The 21,555-nt window shown below is 47.5% G+C and overlaps 1 protein-coding gene across 1 annotated transcript in view; it reads left to right on the top strand.

Annotated features, from left to right (window-relative positions):
- The window catches only part of LOC133512704 (neuroligin-4, X-linked-like), a 51,176-nt gene that overhangs the window by 3,660 nt on the left and 25,961 nt on the right, over window positions 1-21,555 (top strand). The window contains exons 2-4 of the mRNA XM_061842601.1: window positions 15,760-15,899; window positions 18,583-19,375; window positions 20,314-20,466. Of these exons, the coding sequence (XP_061698585.1) occupies window positions 18,916-19,375; window positions 20,314-20,466 (613 nt within the window). The 5' untranslated portion in view covers window positions 15,760-15,899; window positions 18,583-18,915. The remainder of the gene's footprint in view (window positions 1-15,759; window positions 15,900-18,582; window positions 19,376-20,313; window positions 20,467-21,555) is intronic.

Here is a 21,555-nt window from a genome sequence, read left to right as displayed (position 1 = left end):
CTTTTGGAATGAACGCGCGATGCCGTGTTAATTTGAAAAAGCAATATGTTCCTTCCTCTCTTGCATTATTCACAATTTTCCCAGCGCGCAAGCTTTAAGGCGTTTATTGCCGTAATTTGCATTTGCTCTGCGAATACAACGGCTTTTTTTTTTCTTTTTCTTTCTGGTTTCATTGTCCTATAATTGGAACAAATTCCAAAAGCAGGACAAAGTGACCTAAATGAGGTCCTCAGCTTTTGTCCAAAATCAAAGTGAAGCACAGCGGGCCTCCTTCCATTCGGTTCCACGTGGTTGCGGACGTGCCCGTGACTCGCTTCATCTTTTGTCCGCGTAATTTGTCACCGGCGATCCGCAATGGCAAACGTAATGGTGGGAGGGAGAGGAACCTACGTGAGGCGAACTTTGGCAACCGGAGCGAGACCGACTCCGGTGCTGGCTGAGAGGCTGCTGGTGCCGCCGTTCAATTACTCCCCGTATGGATTAAGTCGCAAACGACCTCACGAAACTGATATACGGCCCGCACTTCGTTATGCATGCGCAGTGCGAGTCCGTGGATGAAGAGTGCAGCAGAAGCAAATCTAATCTAATCCAATCCAATTTTATCTATCTATCTATCTATCTATCTATCTATCTATCTATCTATCTATCTATCTATCTATCTATCTATCTATCTATCTATCTATCTATCTATCTATCTATCTATCTATCCTTCTTCTTTCTCTCTCCATCCATCCACCCACATCTATCTATCTACTATCTATCTATCTATCTATCTATCTATCTATCTATCTATCTATCTATCTATCTATCTATCTATCTATCTATCTATCTATCTATCTATCTATCTATCTATCTTTCTTTCTTTCTTTCTTTCTCCATCCATCCACCCACATATTTATCTATCTGTCTGTCTGTCTGTCTGTCTGTCTGTCTATCTATCTATCTATCTATCTATCTATCTATCTATCTAATCTATCTATCTATCTATCTATCTATCTATCTATCTATCTATCTATCTATCTATCTATCTATCCTTCTTCTTTCTTCTTTCTCTATCCATCCATCCACCCACATATCTATCTATCTATCTATCTATCTATCTATCTATCTATCTATCTATATCTATCTATCTATCTATCTATCTTATCTATCTATCTATCTAGCTATCTATCTATCTAATCTATCTATCTATCTATCTATCTATCTATCTATCTATCTACTATCTATCTATCTATCTATCTATCTATCCTTCTTCTTTCTTTCTTTCTTCTTTCTCTCTCCATCCATCCACCCACATATCTATCTGTCTATCTATCTATCTATCTATCTATCTATCTATCTATCTATCTATCTATCTATCTATCTATCTATCTATCTATCTATCTATCTATCTATCTATCTATCTATCTATCTATCTATCTATCTATCTATATCTATCTATCTATCTATCTATCTATCTCCATCCATCCATCCATCCATCCACATATCTCTCTCTCTCCCTCCTATCTATCTTATCTATCCCACAAAGACCCAAACTATAAACCAAGCCGTCTGACATTTTCTCGTCTTGTCAAAGTCAAACATTTCCCGCAGGAAAAACGGAAAGGTAAACACATCCGCGACACTCCAGTCGCTCTTCCCTGTGCGTGCACACGCAAAAAGAACCGGAATGAGTATGGCAAACCCAGACGCTCCGAAGGTTAGAACGTGTCAGCTCGGAGGCGGGCCTCTCCGATTGAACCCAACCAAAGAGAGCCGCGCCACAAATTTGTTCCTGTGAGCCACAACCTGCACCGCCACACATCTGATGTATTTTGCGCGGCGGCTATGACTAATGCATGTCGCGGCGGGCGAAAACGTCCATTTCTTGGATGTTTTGCAATGTCGGGGAACTTGAGAAAAAAAAAAACACCCAAAACAAAACAAAACAAAAATAAAACCCCTGTGGGGTTTGGAAATGTAGCCGCTCGGGAGGGACAAAGCAAAAGCGCGGACAAGGAATGAAAATGTTTGTCGTCGTTGGTGAAAGTGAGTCAAGGTTTTACACCTCGTGTGAATGAAATGTGTGTAAAATCGCACTGGGAATTTAAAGTCAGTTTAAAAACAACGTAAGCTGCTGTTTGCGTAAATAATTATGGTTATTAGGTTTAAAATCCTTCTGACCAATCTCAGGGTTGGTTGTGATAGCTGCTATTTTTAATTTTTTATGTACTTGTACTTAGAAAGCAACGTTCTCACCCGATTCCATTTTTTTTGGGGGGGGGGTTGGCCCTATGCGTCTTGGTTGACAATTGCACTATGTTTTTGTGGTTCACTGAAATAGGTAACACGCTACATTAGTTAGGGTTAGGGTTAATTTTTTCATATTTTTTTTTTTTTTACTTTGGGGCGAGAGGCATGGTGTACCTGAGACTGGCCGCCAGCCAATCGCAGGGCACATCGAGACAATCATTCGCACTAACACCTGAAGATCACTTTAAGTCTCCAATGAACCTACAATGCGGTTTTTTTTTGGAATGTGGGACGAAACCATTGTTCCCCCCCCACCTTCATTAGCATCATCAATTATCCTGCTCAAGTGCTCTTTATAAATTAAGTCGTTATAAGTTTATAAAACAGTGGTGCGGGCGGCCGTGGTGTACGGTTTTGAGACAGTGGGACTGAAGAGACAACAGGAAGCAGACCTGGAGGTGGCAGAAATGAAGAAGTTGACCTTCTGGTTGGATAGGATTAGAGATGAGCTCATCAGAGGGACGGCCAAAGTCGGATGTTTTGGAGACAAGGTTCAAGAGAGCAGACTTCCATGGTTTGGACATGTCCAGAGGTGAGAGTGAGTGAGGAAATTGGTAGGAGGATGGTAAGGATGGAGCTACCAGGGAAGAGAGCGAGAGGAAGACCAAAGAAAAGGTTGATGGGGAGGACATGAAGAGGACTGTGGGTGTTAGAGAGGAAGATGCACGAGATAGGCTTGGATGGAAAAAGATGACACTCTGTGGCGACCCCTAACGGGACAAGCCGAAAGGAAAAGAAGAAGAAGAAGAAGTTATCCGGCTCAATTGTGTGACATCGAATCAGCAAACAAACTAACCATGCGCGATGAAGCCCGAAAATGCATCTTCCTATTGGATAGTTCGCTGTCCTGGCCCCTTTAGAGCGCCCCGTCGTCCGCCGTGAGTGCACGTACATCATGGAGAGAACGAGAGGAGAGTGAGGTTAGGGAGATTATAAAAAAAATATATAAAATTCTAACTTGAGAGCCATCATGTGGATTTGAGCTCCAGTGTGGCATGGCTGCTTTAGAGCACCCCGTTGTTGTGTTTCTCAATCATTCAAATTCGACAGGGTGCTTCTTTGTGTCAAATTTAGAAGATTGAAATTTGTAACTTTTTCATGATTTATTTTCACTTTGCAGAGACGTTACGTTGGGGGGGGGGGAGAGACCACCCCCCCCCATGAAAGAAAGAAGTGTTATTTAGTGTGAAATCAGCGCCATGTTGACCGCTTCTGCGCCGTGGTGTTGGGAATCCATTCCACACCCCTTTTGTCGTGTGCCTGAACAAGCCCACAAAAAAGCTCTGATGTCGTGCCCCCCCCCCCCTCCCCCTTTTCTCTCCACGGACACCCCCGGCGCCTCAATGTTCTCGCAGCCTCCGGGAGCTGTCGATTGATATCCTCGTCGGCCGAATATTTCCATTCAGCTTCAAGTGCAATCGCCGCACGCGAAGCCCGCGTCCCCCCCCCCCCCCAAAAGTGGCCGAAAACTACAGCGCGTGCGTAACGTCTCGTTTCCTATCGCTGCCCCCTCGCTCACCTCCCCCTAATTGCTTTTCTTCACGCCCTTCACTCCCCTCTACTAACCCCCCCCCCCCCCTCCACCGCATCCCCTCCCCCGATTCCCGTATGACTCATTCCTCTCATCTTTTACAACTATCACACGCTTTCCATACTTATCTCCCCTCGTTTTGGAATACTTCCCTCCCTTGTTCCCGTCGCGTGCATCCCTCCCTTTCTATCGCTCTATCGGCCTCGTATTTGCCTGTCCTTTACTTTCCAATCTCAAGATATGACCAATGATTAGAAAAAGTTAACAGCAAATTGGATTTATTACAAAGGAATGCGCAGTACAGACGTCCGGGTCTCATCTAGGCATCTGCTGCACACGAGACGTGTGTTTTCTGGCAGGATAGCCAAAGAAGAAGACAAAATCTGCCCAGTAACACACGGTTTTTATATGTATGGGTCCGTGGTCGAAGTGGCAATGATCCTTTGAAAGGTGAGGAATCAGCCCAGGACGACACGACAGGACTTGGTCAATGATCTGAAAAGAGCTGGGACCACCGTTTCCAAGGTGACTGTTGCTAATACACTAAGACGTCATGGTCTGAAATCATGCATGGCACGGAAGGTTCCCCTGCTTCCACCAACGCGTGTCAAGGTCCGTCTTAAGTTTGCCAATCACCATTTGGATGATACAGAGGAGTCACGGGAGAAGGTTTTGTGGTCAGATGAGGTTTTTGTTATAATTCCACTAACCGTGTTTGGAGGAAGACGAATGATGAGTTCCGTCCCAAGAACACCGTCCCTACTGTGAAGCATGGGGGTGGTAGCGTCATGCTTTGGGGGTGTGTTCAAATACTTATTTTCCTCACTGTAAAAACTTTATTACAAATCAACCACTGTAGGGTTAGATTAAAAAGTAAAACTATTCACTTGATTGACAGCAGGCATTGTAAGAACACGTTGGAAAAATCGGAAAAGTCAAGAACGGATACCCGGTAAAGCTACTGAAGTACAGTAACAAAGTATTTTGTATGTCATTACAGTAATTCCCTCTTCTGGTTCTGAGTACTTTTTGGGTCACTACTACATCTCCAGTATGTCCATCGTTTGGCTCCATTTTAGATTGATCAAAAAAAGAAGGCCGTTTGGGCACGAGTGCGTTTGCTAGATGCGGCGTCCAGCTATGACGGGCACATTTGGTACCACCAACAATGGACCTTTCCGACTGGCAATCTTAAGCTCCGCCCCTACTTAGCTACATTTGCCATGTCCGACAAGCTTCCAAAATGGCGACTGAACAGAACAGGTTTGAAGTCGATTCTCTATCACGTATTCCAGATAATACTGCGGTATGTTTTTTGCCAAATGCGTCAGACTTGTCCAAGAGAGTTCTACAGAGTGGTCTCGACTATTTCACGCAAGGATATGTAGACGGAATTAATATTTTGGACGGAGCGGGACGCAATGTCAGAGTTACACCGAAACGTAGGCGATCGATGCAAAAAAAAAAAAAAGATTGACGCCTCAGAAACTTCATTTTGAAATCCAACAGGATCAAATAGTGGAATCGTACTGCGCATGTAAAGCAGGGTGAGTACTTTTTACTTGGGAATATCACGAGTAATATCACTGTAGTCTTTAGAAGTGAGTGGGTGTATTCATTCATCAAAATTGCACGTTCCCCAAGCGCAACTGAGGACCATTTTCTTGGTAACATTAACTTTTCCAAGCGCACGCTACTGACAACCGGCATTGCTTGCGAGAGGGGGCGTGTCAAGACAACGCGGTTATCTGATTGGCTATTATTGTACGAGTGATTGACAGGTCGGAAAGGTCCGCCGCATCGCTCGCCACTTGCGTTTCCTCGCACATTTCCAAAGCGTCAAAGATCAAAGTGGACGAGAAGTTTGTAATAAATCCCGATTTAAGGTAGCATGAACATTCTAGTTTTTGATTATATTTAAAAGATTTTGTTGTTTTGTGTATTTGTCGTTCTGATTGACAACCGGACACAACTGAAACTCGGATGTTCCGCCTGCTGATGTCCACGGAGATGAATTACAAGCGATAGAGCAGAATCTTCCGGGCCAATCCAAACAAACGCTAAAGAAGCTGCTCTGTTGCGTTTTCATTACAGAACGTTCAATAACAATTACAGCTGATTTAATATTTCTGTGCGGTCGAGGTGCCGGTACCACTTTCCGCTATTGCAAGAATCCATTCATGCGGCCCATTTATTGTTACGCGCTCATTTCACAAACCTGACAAGATGACGCGTCCGTAACGAAGTCGGATTATCATTGCGCAAATCCTTCACGCCAAGCTCAGAGATGATTGTGATAGCTGCTATTTTTAAACATTTTATACGTACTTGTGCCTAGAAAGCAGCGCGCAGCCAGCTGCCGAAATCGCATAGGTACGATCGGTAAAGGGGATTGTTTCTTTCGGCTTGTCCCGTTAGGAGTCGCCACAGCGTAACATCTCAGATGAAGGCTCGTATTTGTTCGGCACGGTTTTTACGCCGGATGCCCTTCCTGACGCAACCCCTCTTGGGGAGTAGAGGCCCCCGTGAGATATGAACTCATGACCCCTGGTTAACCAAAGCCGATTCCTCTCTTTTGTGGGCATCTGCTACTTCCTGGACAATTGCACCATGTTTTTGTGGTTCAATAAAACAAAGATAATACACTACAGTAGTCAGTATGTGCAGGGTTAGAGTTTTTCCACTGCAGCGTGTCGGTAAATGTGCGCCGGTCAACTGTCGAGTGTTTGGCGAAGAGTTGCCAGCTCATTTTGCGCGATTGCCAAAGCGTTCGGCCATGTCGAGATTCCTTTAAAAAAAAAAAAAAAAAAAAAAAATCAGTTTTTTCCTTCATACAGACAAAGTTACAGCCATCAATAAAGCGTCCTGTGCCGATGCAACAATGGCCGTGTCAGGCCAGTAGATGTCACTTTGTAGAAAAACTTAAAGTCCTGAAATACTAGACCACATCCAAAAATATATTCTTCACTTTTTTAAAAGGACTCACAAACCCACCAAGACAAGAAATGGATTCCATCCATCCATGCATCTATTATCTCTCGCTTTTCATGGGGAAGTAGCTTCAGCAGGGATACCCAGACTTCCCTTTCCCCAGCCACTTCTTCCAGCTTTTCCAGAGGGATCCCGAGGCGTTCCCAAGCCAGCCGAGAGGCATAGTCCCTCCTGGGTCGTCCTCGGGGTCTCTTTCCGGTGGGACGATGCCCAGAACACCTCACCAGGGTGGCGTCCGAATCAGATGCCCCAGCCACCTCATCTGGCTCGACACTGAGCCCCTCTCGGATGACCGAGCTTCTCGCCCGTTCTCTAAGGGAGAGCCCGGACACCCTGCGGAGGAAACTCATTTCGGCCGCTTGTGTCCGGGATCTTGTTCTTTCGGTCACGACCCACCGCTCGTGCTCATAGGTGAGGGTAGGAACGTCGATCGACTGGTGAATTAAGAGCTTCGGTTTTTGACTTAGCTCCCTCTGTACCACAAGGGACCGATACAAAGTCCACATCGTCTTCACGCTTCCTCAGCGTCCACGACGGTCGTCACTTCACCTTCACACGTAGCTTTTGTAACGACTGAGCCGCTATGTTAAGGAGCCTCCATTTTCCCCTCCGACTCGCGGCGAACACCCCCCGCCGGATCCGAACGCCAACCACGGCGAGAGATGACCAGGTGATGAGACAGCTGGAGACTCTGTGAACGCACTAATTGAATCACAGTAAATATTTGCTCATGTACCCCTTCAACCGTTATCATTTTTAACCAGCTTGCAAAGCGCTTTAACCCTCCGGCGAGCACACAATCCTTTGTTCGGGACTCTTTTTAAACAAAAGCATCCACGACTCCTTTAAGCTGCAGTTCTGACGGAGTGCCGCCGTTTTTGCGCGGTCTGCCGCTCTGCGCGATTTGTCAGCTTTCCGCGGATGGACTCGAGCGTCGGCCTTTTTTGGAGCACGATTCATCTGCAGACACGCTTCTTACTGGGCTGGTGATGCCACTTGTCGAGCGGTCGAGGGACTTTTTAGGGATCAAAGTTAAATCGTACTTCAACGGAGGGGGGCACGGTGGAACAGCGGGAAAGTGTTGTCCTGGCAGTTCTGAGGTCCTGGGTTCAATCGGAGCCCCTCCTGTGTGGAGTTTGCACGCTCTCCCCGTGCCTGCGTGGGTTTCCTCCCCCATCCCAAAAAATGCAACATTAATTGGACACTCTAAATTGCCCATAAGTGTGATTGTAAGTGCGGCTGTTTGTCTCGGCCGGCGACCAGTCTAAGGTGTACCCCGCCTCCTGCCTGTTGACAGCTGGGATAGGCTCCAGCACTCCCCCGCTACCCTTGTGAGGATAAGCAGCTAAGAAAATGGATGGATAGGATGTTAATATTGATGGTTAGCAAAGGTAAATTTTTTTTTCTTTTTTTGGGTGATTACTCGAGTACTTGAGGACATATTGATAAGCTAATCGATTCTGAAAAGTTTTTATAGCGACGGCCCTAAAAAGCAAGTTTAAAAAAAAAAGAGACTAAAAATGACCTTTTTGTCATATTTTTCCACATTTTCTTTCTTCATCAATGACCTCCTGTCAATATTTTATAAAGCCAGTAACAACAAGAATTTCATAAATGATATTCACATAGTGGCGGCACGGTGGAGCAACTGGAAAGCGTTGGCCTCACATTTCTGAGGTCCCGGGTTCAGTCCCGGACCCGCCTATGTGGAGTTTGCATGTTCTCCCCGTGCCTGCGTTGGTTTTCTCTGGGCACTCCGGTTTCCTCCCACATCCCAAAAACATGCAACAATAATTGGACACCCTAAATTGGCCCTAGGTGCGATTGTGAGTGCGGTCGTTTGTCTCGATATGCCCTGCGATTGACCGGCAACCAGTTCAGGGGGTACCCCGCCTCCTGCCCGTTGACAGCTGGGATAGGCTCCAGCACTCCCCGCGACCCTCTTGAGGATAAGCGGCAAAGAAAATGGATGGACCTTGTCTACGTCTGTCCATTCTCGCTTATGCGTCTCAATTTTCCACGTGTGTTTGCGAAGGAATTTTTAACCGTAGCATTTTTGTCTTTCCAACTTTCAAATCGTATAAAACATTAAAAAAAAAAAGTACTATATAAGGGCACCTCTGTAATACGCAGAAACTACAATATATACAGTATTTTCACTACATTTTATGCTTGCAATTTATGTGTGTGTGTTTAATTACAATGCATGTAAAGAAGTGTGTGGGGGGGACAATAAAATGGATTTTATCTACACAGACAATGTTTCAAGAGATCTAGCGACCCTTGTTAAAAAAATGGATGTATGGACGGATATTTACACATTGCATTTTCATATGCGCACGGTTAAAGTTTTTGTACTTTTTTAATTTTTGGATTGGCACTTAACATCGCCTGTCGCGCTCTCTTTTCCCGCCCTGTTGACAAATGATTTTTGCGACGCAGAGATTTGCAAATAAAAGCGAACGGCCGTGACTCTGCTGAGCCGTGCCTTCAGATGAGAGGGCCGAAAATACTCCAAAAGCGTCGCCCCGCCGGTGAAGCGCGGGCAGAAGGAGGAGAAGCTCTCAGACGGCCCGCTTGCAGGTTGACTGCAATTTAATTGGCCTGCTCGTGACTTAAATAAGATCTCATGTCAGGAAGCTTTGCAGGAAATTGAGAGACCCCGGGAGGAAGACTTTTTAATTTTTTTCTGCCTTCAACGTGTACATCAAATGAGGATAAAGGGACACCAAAAGAAAGTTGGCCAGTCTTCACCCCCCCCCCCTTCCCCTCCCCCACTCCCACCACCATTGTTATCATTCAGACATGACGACCCGAGCGGATTAATATCCATCCATCCATTTTTCTCAAGCAGTTCTCTGGAGAAACTGGCAAGAAGCGGGCTTCACCCCGGACTGGTTGCCGATCAATCGCAAGGCCCGCAGACGGACGTTCGCGCTCACTTTCGCACCTATGGACAATTTAGAGCCTTGGATAAGCCTAAGGTCACGCCTTATCTTGTTCCATAACAAGAAGATGGAAAATAGTGAAGAAATAAAATACAGTTTGGGATGTAATCCTTCATGTCATCCATCCGTGAATCCATTTTCTTTGCCGCTTATCCTCACGAGGATCGCAGGGAGGGCCAGAGCCTATCCCAGCTGTCAATGGGCAGGAGGCGGGCGGTGTACACCCTGAACTAGTTGCCAGCCAATCGCAGGGCACATCGAGACAAACAGCCGTACTAACAATCACACCTACGGGCAATTTAGAGCCGGGAGAACATGCAAGCTTCACACAGACGGGTCCGGGATTGAACCTCAAAACTGTGAGGCCAGCGCTTTTACCAGCTGCGCCACCGTGCCGCCTCGTTCATGTCAAAGCTACGAAAAAGAATGCCTGGACAACACCACACAAATGATAAAAGTATGCGGTAATTAATTTGGTAATAATGGGATCGTTTCCACGTTCAGGGCGACACGTTACCCGAATGTCGTCTTTGGAAAGTCGGCTCAATTGCGCGAGACGGCTGATTTTAGCAAGACGAGACGTACGGCGTAAAGTGTACGGCAATTCACTATAATAACCTGGGAATTCTTTGAAATTGTGAACAAATGCCCAATACAGTATTTCTATTTGAAAGTATTTTTGCATGCAAAGTACCAATATGTAGTACTTACTTATCATGGAAGAAACTTTGACAGGAAGTGGCCTGACTATATGTACATGTTCAACAACATTCATCTAATTTTTGTTTATCTCGCCGGTGCTGTCTGAAGAAAAATTATTTACAGTTTGATTATACTATCCGTAATATTTGCCACAAAAAGGCCACAGGGAAGGGGGCGGTCGGGGGTGTGGGAGGGGGAGACCAAGACCGAGTAACTGATTGGGGGGGGCTGGCCGAGGACTTGATTTTTCACAATTTCCAAGCCTCATTTTAAACTACTTGCCAGTTTTTAATCATTCACGAATGGCAGGGTTGTGAACAACACTCCTCCCTGTGATATTTAATTTCACTTCGCAGGGACTGCAAAGCGTTGGCCTCACAGTTCTGAGGACCCGGTTTCGATCCCGGCCCAACATGTGTGAAGTTTGCATGTTCTCCCCGTGCCTGCGTGTGTTTTCTCCGGTTTCCTCCCACTTCCCCAAAACATGCAACATTAATTGGACACTCTAAATTGCCCCTAGGTATGATTGTGAGTGCGGCTGTTTGTCTCGATGTGCCCTGCGATTGGCTGGGAAACAAGTTCAGGGTGTACCCCGACAGCTGGGATAGGCCCCAGCGCTCCCCGCGACCCTTGTGAGGATAAGCAGGAAAGACAATGGATGGATGGAGGGAATTTAGCAGGAATTTTAGTGTGATTTTTTTTTTTTTTTTTTTAATTTGCTGCTGCGCTGTGACCTCTTTGGCTTAATAAAGTCCGCCCTTGAAACTTAACACACCTGCAGGAAGCAAACAGAGGCGCATTTATGACACACACACTTGGCCCAAGGGGGAAAAAGGCCGAATAGAAAGAGGACGGACTCTCCCGTTCCGTTCCTGACGAGGTCACTGCGCACCTCGTCAACGTGAGCTCAGCCGAAACTAGTTTCCGTCCGTCCGAACTCTGCTCGCTTTGCCGCCCGCGCGCTCCCGACAACAAGTGTGCGAACGTGCATGCGACGGCATGCCGAGGTGAGCATCGTTGGATCGGTGGCCGCGCGCCGCATCGCCGTCCAATAGCGTTTAAGGGGGAGCACCGCACGGAGGGAGAGAGAGGGGATGGATGGGAGGGGGGAGTAGGCGAGAGAGAGAAGGAGAGAGGGAGAGGGGGGAGATTGATCGTTGGTCCTGGGCCTCTCACATCCCATCGGAGGAGAAGGACTTCAATTCATTTCCTAACAGCCGCTATTCCGTTTGGATTACAGGTTGCGAGGATTGCGGGGTTTTCTTTTTCTTTTCTTCTTTTTTTGGAGGAGGGGGCAGCGGGTGTGGGGGGGGGGGACTCGTGTTTTGTGCCGTTTCCCCTTATTTGTTTGGGAGCGCGTGAGGCGCGCAGAGGGGGGGTCTGGCTCACACTCGTAGGAGACGACGGAGGCAGCGAGCGGCATCGGCAGCCTCAGCATCTCCGAGTCTTCCCATCTCTCCTCCCCCCCCCCCCCGCCCCCTCCGGCCACGTCGCGCTCGACACGCGGTTGCACAGTCACGCGGACGTGCGCGCGCATTTCACCGGCAGCCGCACGCAGGTTTGCGCTTTCTATTGATTCTAAATGGCAATGTTATTATTCGGGTTATTATTGCTTTGTTGTTCTCAGTGTTATTGTGACTAATTGCGAGGCGGGGAGGGAGGGGGGAGAGAATGCGGCGGCGTGCGAGGACGCCCCGCGGGGGAGGTCGCGCGGCTGCAGGGGTTTGTCCTGATAAATGGAGCGTTCTTCGGCGTGCGTGCGCGTGATCACCACCGGAATGTTAAGTAGCACCTTGGACAGCGCCGCCCGCCGCGCTGCTGCTGGTGGGAGGAGCGAGGCCGACCGACCTCCATCCCGTCATATCTGTGCGTGCGCCCGCGTGATTATTGCCGAATTGATGCCGCGCGGTCTGGGCGTCTGCATGTGCTGTAATTCCGCCCTGGGGTCTGCGGGGAGCGATAGCAGCTGTGTGCGTCTGTGTGTGGAGTAAAATGGAGGAGTGCGCTTTCGCCTGCGGAAGAGAGGGAAAAAACCTGCGCTTGTGCTCGGGGGGGGGGTTGAAACAGCCCTTGTGCGGGGAAAGTGTCTTTGCGTGTTGAAATGAAGATGTGAAAATTGACGATTAAAAGAAAACACATCAATTATTTCAACGGCGGTGGCAATATATTTTACACTGCGTCCAGAAAGTAGAAGTCATAACTTATTTTGAAATAGATGAAACTCCAGCCCCACCCCCACCCCACACCACACAATGCCAAGTGGAAATTTATGAAGAAAAAAAAAAAACGTCCTTAAAATAGCTTGCAAGATCTTAATTATTGCCAACTAACTATTATAGCGTGAATACACAGTGAGTGTTTTATTTTTAATAAATGAGCAAATATTTAGTTCCCCCCCACCCATCCCCATTAAGTCATCGTCGTGATTTTTGTGTGGAATTTTCAAAGAGGAAAAGGAATCGAGTGAATTTCGGTTTAAGGATGTAACAAATAAAATGTGAGGAGGGAAAACTGGAGGTTGTGGGTTTGAATTTTGCGTCAGCTTGTTCACGTAAAAATGAAAACACGCCTGTTGGGTTTTACTCAAGACTGAATTGCGAGGCAGGCGTGACTGCGAGCCAGGACTGGTTGTCGGTCAAGATGGAGCGGAAAGTGGGTCTTGATAGATGCTAATGCTAGCTGCGAGCGTGCTAAGTGTACGCGGAGTACGAGCCGCCATGTATTTGTTACCAAGGGTGGGATGCTCGACATTTTACGTCACTTTGACTTTTGCCTCCCGATTGCTCAACTTAACTGGAGTTGAATTATTTTTGCACTTGTGTGGCAATCAAAGCTTGGGTAATATATATATATATATTTTTTTAAGTGTAGTTTTGTGAAGCTGGGTTTATGCTTGTGTAATGTCAGATGGAGGCAATTGTGATTAGGGCTAGTAAAAAAATCAAAACAAATTGAACGGAATACTGAAATAAAAAGTCATCAAACTATTTTCCCTGCAGTCGCTTGGCCGAGAGATTGAGAATTTCATTCTTTTATATCCTCTTGTGTTGTAAAATATGCTTCATCTCTAAGAACGTCGCTGACAATAAGCATTCCTCAACTTTTTTTGTGTGCTAGAGACCGTGCCCCCCCCCCCCCCCCCCCATGAAGCAATATTTTGATGGAAAGTGCAACAATTTCAAACCAAATGATTACAAATACGCGTGATGCTGACTGTAGTTGGAACTCGTGTGAGTCCTGCGCTTGTTTCACTTCAACAAGCTGGTCCCATCTTGGGGGCAATGGGAGAGGATGACCCCTAAGTTGAGCTACTTATTTGAAATCCACGTTGTAATTTTGTTTTGGTAGCTGTCATGACAGAAAATCCCTCGTCAAAAATACATACTTTTTGTGTGTGTGTGTGGCAGCTTTATGGCTACATTGCGTCATTCACATTAACACGCAATAAATGCTGAGCAAGCAGAATTAGTGCGTGAGTATCACCTGCAGTTGTACTGCTTTTTTTTTTTGCACTCTCAAAGTTGTAGGCTCTTCATTCTATCATTTGGCTTTTTCTACTTTCCAAAGAACTTGTCCAAATCTTCTTCTTTTCCTTTCGGCTTGTCCCGTTAGGGGTCGCCACAGCGTGTCGTCTTTTTTGAATCAAAGCCCATCACGTGCATCTTCCTCTCTTACGCCCACTGTCCTCATGTCCTCCCTCACCACATCCATCCACCTTTTCTCTGGTCTTCCTCTCGCTCTCGCTTCCTTGGCAGCTCCATCCTCATCACCCTTCTACCAACATAATCACTCTCTCGCATCTGAACATGTCCGAACCATCGATGTCTGCTCTCTCTCACCTTGTCTCCAAAACATCCAACTTCGGCTGTCCCTCTAATGAGCTCATTTCAATCCTATCCAACCTTCTCACTCAGAGCGAGAACCTCAACATCTTCATTTCTGCTTCCTGTTCTTTCTTCAATGCCACAGTCTCTAATCCGTAGATCATGGCCGGCCTCACCGCTGATTTATAAACTTTGCCCTTCACCCTAGCGGATACTCTTCTGCCACATAAAACACCAGACACCTTCTCCCAACTGTTCCACCCCGGTTGGACCCGTTTCTTCACTTCCTTACCACACTCATCTGGAAGAAGCTGTCCAAATATGCTTTTTTTTTTTTTTAAACTCATCTTTTAGCTTTACTTTTTAGACAAGGCAGTTCATATACAATTACTTAAATGGATTAACCCATTCGTGGGCAGCGTCCCATTTTTGGGACATCGTGATTTTCATGCATTATATCCTTCAGTATATCAAAATATTTAAGTGCTTCAATCTGAAGCCATAATTTGGTATCAGGAGAGGATAACTCATCGGTCAAAGCTAGCAGCTAGATTTTTGGGACGAGATTACAAATTAATAAAGTTATCATATGACTTAATAGATGGGGAAAAAAGTGTTATTTACTTGATTGTGGCCTGTTTGGAGACTTTTAACTCAATAAGGCAAAAAATTGACACCCTACCCACGAATGGGTTAAAAAAAAAAGTACAGAACAAAAATGGACATCTTACTCAAAATTACTAAAAAGTTTTTAACTTGGATTTAAAAACATGACCACCGAGGCGGGGTGGTATGACTTTCAAAATAAAGCAAAGCAAATTTATTTGTATTGTGCATTTTCATACACGAGGTAAGTCACTGTGCTTTGCATGATTAAAGGCCTTTGAAACAAAATGAAATTAATTTAAAATGGGATGAAAACAATAAAAATGACAAACGCAATATTAAAAAAAGACTATTTAAAATTGCATACAGTGCAAGTGATATGATCAAGTAACATACAAACGAAAAACTAAATAAAAATATATTTAAAAACACATTTCAGACTCTGATGAGCAACAAAAAATAAAACTCAAATCAATTCCCTATACAGTCAATACAATTATTATTATTATTTTTTCTTCTGGTGCCAGTTCAACCCAGGAAGAGAGCAATTAACTGTACATTATTTCCTATGGGGAAACGTTGGAAATCCCGACCTCTTGTTCAACGTTCTGCCGCGGACGTGCGGGTATATGTATGATGAAAATGAAGTTCAGCGTATCTGTAATTATGACTGTACTGTGCCGGGGATATAAACAATGTGTGTGCATGTGTGGGATGGAGATAGAGAACAGTGTGTGTGTGTGTGTGTGTGTCCTCCCATCACTCGGGTTATGAGGCTCATGTGTGTTCATGGTTTAATTAAGCGTGTGACGTGACTCTCCACCCTCTCAGCACTAACCCCCCCAACCCCCACCCCCTTCCACAGGGTCTTGGGATGCGTGCAGCGGCGTAGCTGGGGAGTGACATATGTCTGCAGCTCACGCTCACACACATCAGCCCCGACACGCTGACACACCAGCTCGGGCTGAGCAGTCACCATGAACGGTGGCAATTCCTCTCGCACATGTAAGTCTGTTGGGCGTGCACACACACACATTTATACTTTATATATTTTATATATTTTGCTTTGACTCGCCTCGGCAAACATTCTTTCCCAAAAAAAACAACTTCAAGCTGTTTATTGCCACGTTCAGCTGAAGGTTCGCGCCAAACAAAAGCTCAATTAGAGAGATTTAAAGAACAATCTATCCATCCAACCATTTTCTTTGCCGCTTATCCTCACCAGAGTCACGGGGAGTGCTGGAGTCTATCCCAGGGAGGATACCGGCGTGCCCGGAGAAATGCCACGCAGGCACGGGGAGATCATGCAAACTGCGCACAGGCGGGGCCGGGATCGAACCCGGGTCCTCAGAACTGTGAGGCCAATGCTTTACCGCCGCCTGAAAGAATGATGTGTATTTAAAACCACCACATAACCTCCGCCGCCATATTGCTAACATACGCGGGGAAACGCCACAGGCACACGTGCTAACTGTCAGCATTCAAGCGGTCGTGTTCTTACCAATTAAGGAACAGAAATGGTGCAGCAGCACGTGTAGATATAATTCTTTAATCCTCTCCGTAGAACGATGAAAATTATTGTTGTACTGAGCAGCCAACAAATGAGTTGGGTCTCTAGTACAGTACTGCATATCCGTATATGTCTGTCTGTATTACAGACAGGTGGCAAAGGCGCACACACTGGAATGAGTGCACAGTTTCCATTAAAGGAGAATATGCTTTTTACATACCCCCCCCCCCCACACACACACACATTAGGCTGCAGCTGGAAAGCGTCGGCCTCACAGTTCTGAGGTTCCGGGTTCAATCCCGGTGATGAAGGTCTGAGCGCTCCCAGTGCTGAAAGGTCTTCTTCAGGTTAATGCGCATGCATGCGCGTAGGATTTTTGGAATTTTTCTACTTTTTTCTACTTCCGTGCCAGTCTGAAACTTCCCCGTCCGTGCTTCTTCTGTGTGTTCATTTTCGCGCCGCGTGCATTTCTCTATGAACGTCTCAAGAAGCACGGATGGGGAAGTTTCAGACTGGCATGGAAGTAGAAAAAGTAGAAAAATTCCAAAAATTCAAAAAAAATCCACTCGCATGCGCATTAATCCCAAGGGGACTTTTCAGCACGGGGGAGCGCTCAGACCGTCACACCTGTGTAGAGTTCTCCCCGTGCCTACATGGGTTTCCTCCATGCACTCCGGTTTCCTCCCAGATCCCAAAAACATGCAATATTGATTGGACACTAAATTGCCCCTTGGTGTGTTTGCGAATGTGGATGTTTGTCTCGATATGCTCTGCGATTGGCTGGAAACCACTTCAGGGTGTCCCCCGCTTCCTGCCCGTTGACAGCTGGGATAGGCTCCAGCAGTCCCGTGACCCTTGTGGGGATAAGCAGCAAAAGAAAATGAATGAATGGAATGGTATTTTTCCGGGGGACTGCATGTGCAAGTCCAGTGTGGCGGAGAAATATGTTAGAATAGTACAGGAGATGTATGAGGGCAGCAGAACAGCAGTGAGATGTGCCGTAGGTGTGTGGCGGTGGGACTGCATCAGGGTTCTGCGCTGAGCCCCTTCCTGTTTGCGGTAGTAACAGATAGGCTGACAGATGAGGTTGGACTGGAATCCCCTTGGACCGCGATGTTCGTAGATGATTTTGTGATCTGCAGTGAAAGCAGGGAAGGGTGAGGCTACGGGGAGAAGAGATGGCGAGGGTGGACGACTTCAAATACTTGGGGTCAACAATCCAGAGCAAAGGAGAGTGTGGTAAGGATGTGAAGAAACGGGTCCAATCGGGATGGAACAGTTGGCGGAGGGTGTCTGGTGTTCTATGTGACAGAAGAGTCTCCGCTCGGATCAAGGGCAAAGTTTATAAAACAGCGGTGAGGCCGGCCACGATGTACGGATTAGAGACGGTGGCACTGAAGAGACAACCGGAAGCAGAACTGGAGGTGGCAGAAATGAAGATGTTGTGAGGGAGGACGTGAGGACAGTTGGGTGTTAGAGAGGAGGACGCACCAGATCGGCTTAGATGGAAAAAGACGACACGCTGTGGTGACCTCGTACGGGACAAGCCGAAAGAAAACGAAGAAGAAGAGGAAGTGCTGGGGACCCCTAAAGGTTGGATAGGATTAGAAATGAGCTCATTAGAGGGACAGGCAAAGTTGGATGTCTTGGAGACAAGGTTCGAGAGAGCAGACTTCGATGGTTTGGACATGTCCAGAGGTGAGAGATTGAGGAAATTGGTAGGAGGATAGTAAGGATGGAGCTACCAGGGAAGAGAGCGAGAGTAAGACCAAAGAAAAGATTGATGGATGTTGTGAGGGAAGACGTTCGAGAGGAAGATGCACGAGATAGGCTTCGATGGAAAAAGATGACACGCTTTGGCGACCCCTAACGGGACAAATCGAAAGAAAAGAAGAAGAAGAAGAAGAAGTGTGGAACTGGTGTGATTTTTCCGTTCATTTCAATGGGTTAGAATTTGAGATTATCACAAAATCCCAAAATCGGAGGACCTGATCAATTTGCGAAAAAGTGGCCTCTTCATTTTTCTTTTTTATCTGTCCCCCCCCCCCCCCCCCCGATTCGTACGCGGACGTGCTTGACATTTCGGCTTGTTTTCACCTCGACTCCATTGACGAAGACTAATGATGTCATCCTGTCCTCCCCCCGCCCTCCGTCGCTTCCTTTCCTCCTCTCTTCCAGGAGGCAGTTTGGGCTTGTCATGGGGCTGAGCGGAAGGAGAGAGTGACAGAGGAAGAGTGATTCGACTGTTTACATAACAAGACATTCACACACACACACACACACACACATGAACGCACACTGGAATCGCCAGTACGGGACACACAATCCCTCGCACACACGGACGCAAAGGGAATGATGCCGAGTGACTCACCGCACACTCAGAGGCACTGAATGACACACACACAAGAAGGAAAAGTTATTTTCAAGGGTCAGGCGATGCGTTCACGGGCCGAGCCGCACGAGAGTTCGTAAACCCGCTCGAAACGCCGACCGCCCGACCTCCCCGTCGCCATGCCTGAGCCGAAGACACGGAGGGGAGCCCCCCGGCGCGCCCCCTCCGCCCTCGGGCCGGTGTCCCCGCTGCGGGCCGTCTGCCTCCTCCACCTGAGCCTCTGCGCGGCCCAGCCGACGGCGCCCGTCGTGTCCACGGCGCAGGGGCGGATCCGCGGGGTCCCGACATCGCTGCCGTCGGACCTCCTGGGCCCCGTCATCCAGTACCTGGGGGTGCCCTACGCCAGGCCCCCGACCGGGGACCGGCGATTCCAGGCGCCCGAGCCGCCTCTGCCCTGGCCCGGGATACGGAACGTGACCCAGTTCGCTCCGGTTTGCCCGCAGTCGCTGGACGAGAGGAGCATGCTGGGAGATATGATGCCGTCCTGGCTCACGGCCAACCTGGACATCGCGGCCACCTACCTGACCCACCAGAGCGAGGACTGTCTTTACCTCAACATCTACGTGCCCACCGAGGAAGGTGACGTTACGTTACGGCGTTACGTGTGATGCGGCTCGGGGTGGAGCTACGTTTAGCCTGGGTTGTTAGCGAGAGACGTCTTTTTTTTTCATTATTCGAAAGGTATTTGGGGGTCAACATGTGACGGGTCTGTCGTTGACACTTGTTTTTTTTTGTTTTTTTTGGGGGGGGGGGGGGTCGTTGGTTTGTTTTATTTGGATTCTGACTTTAGCGAAACGATGCCCAAAGAAGTTGTTTGCAGAGCGAGCGTAACGATATGTAGTCACGCTCAGCGACCACCGGACTGACGTAGGTCAGAAATAAACGACAGACACGTGTCCGCTGATTTTATGTGGCCCGCAAAGGCAAATCATGAGTAGCGAAATTTCACATTGATCAAGCAATGAAATATTTTGATGATTACACAGTCATAACGGCCTTTTGAGCGAAATGATACCGACAATGCGGATTCTTTTAACTTCTCGTATTTCCCGCGGCGAAACCTATGCACACGCGCGCAAAGCAAATGGAACTCTCGACCGCGTCCGACTGGAGCGCTCGGGCCGTAATTCTTCTTCCCTCCTCCGCGCGCACGGGCTGCAAGCTTAAAATGCGGACACCTGCGCCAGTTGCTGTGGGCTTCGCGCTTCTACTTGTGGAGGGAAGCGAGAAGGACAAAGGCTCCCTCATGCATACATAGTGGTTCATACATGCGGAGGGAGGCGAGCGCCGTGCAAACGCACACACACACACACACGGGGGCGCTTGTTTTTCTCCATAACCTGCATGAAGACTTCCACACGCCTCAATTTAAAGCCACTTTAGCAGATAGATTAAGGCAAGCGGGTCTGGGGCCTCCACCTGCCCGCGGGTCGATTAGCCGCGTGCAAACGGACGCGTAGCCAATCGGGCTGTCACTCGCTATTACGCCCGCCTCACCCTCTCTCGTCCGCTCTCAGACATCCACGAGGAGGGCGGCCAGAGGCCCGTGATGGTCTACGTCCACGGCGGCTCCTACACGGAAGGCACCGGCAACATGATGGACGGCAGCGTGCTGGCGAGCTACGGCAACGTCATCGTCATCACGCTCAACTACCGGCTGGGCGTGCTCGGTAAAGTCATGCGCTCCTTCGCCCGGTGTCAAACTCGAGGTCCGGGGTGGGTTGTGGGGGGGTGGGGGGGGCAAATCTGGCCCGCCGAGTCATTTTAGTGAAAGCAAATCATCTGAAAATAGCTCCTGGTTTATTTGATTTAGATTCCGAATGTAGTCATCCTCCCGACAGTGATCTTGGAATATGTAGACACACTCAGATTAGTGATAAACTACATCACAGGTGTCCAATTCAAGGCCCGGGGGCCAGATCTGCCCCGCCAGATGATTTTATGTGGCCCGCGGAGCCAAATCTAGACTTTAAGTGATCTTAATCTAGAGTTTCCTCTGGGCACTCCGGTTTCCTCCCACGTCCCAAAAAACAGGCAGCATTAATGGGACACTCTAAATTGCCAATAGGTGTGATTGCGAGCGCCTCCTGCCCGTTGACAGCACTCCCGCGACCTTCGTGAGGATAAGTGGCTAAGAAAATGGATGAAAATATTGCAGGGTTGACTTTTTTGCGGGATCACATATTGGCTTCTCAATAGCTCTAATTTGGATAAAGTATGTCGAGAACATGGCAGCACGGTGGATCAGCTGGTATAGCGTTGGCTTCACAGTTTTGAGGACCTGGGTTTGATCCCGGACCCCGCCTGTGTGTAGTTTGCATGTTCTCCCCATGCCAGCGTGGGTTTTCTCCGGGTGGGCACTCCGGTTTCCTCCCACATCCCAAAAACGTGCAACATTGATTGGACACTCTAAATTGCCCCAAGGTGTGATTGTACTGTAAGTGCAGCTGTTTGTCTCGACGTTCCCTGCGATTGGCTTGCGACAAGTTCAGGGTGTACCCCGCCTCCTGCCCGGTGAAAGCTGGGATAGGCTCCAGCACTCCCCGTGACCCTTGTGAGGATAAGCGGCTGAGAAAATGGATGGATTGATTAATTACTTGGTTTGGGCAACTATTATAACTATTTGAGGAAATACAGTTGATGATGTGTGTTGATTTTTTTTCTTTATTGTTGTAAATGAGTGTGTTGTATCCATATAATATTTGTTTGTGTGCAAACAATGCATGTTGAACTTTACCATTTTTATATCTTTGTTTATT

This window comes from Syngnathoides biaculeatus, chromosome 14 (assembly GCF_019802595.1).
Source record: "Syngnathoides biaculeatus isolate LvHL_M chromosome 14, ASM1980259v1, whole genome shotgun sequence".
Classification (NCBI taxonomy): Eukaryota; Metazoa; Chordata; class Actinopteri; order Syngnathiformes; family Syngnathidae; genus Syngnathoides; species Syngnathoides biaculeatus.
The sequence above is the reverse complement of the archived record's forward strand: the minus strand, read 5'-3'. Positions and strand labels throughout refer to the sequence as shown.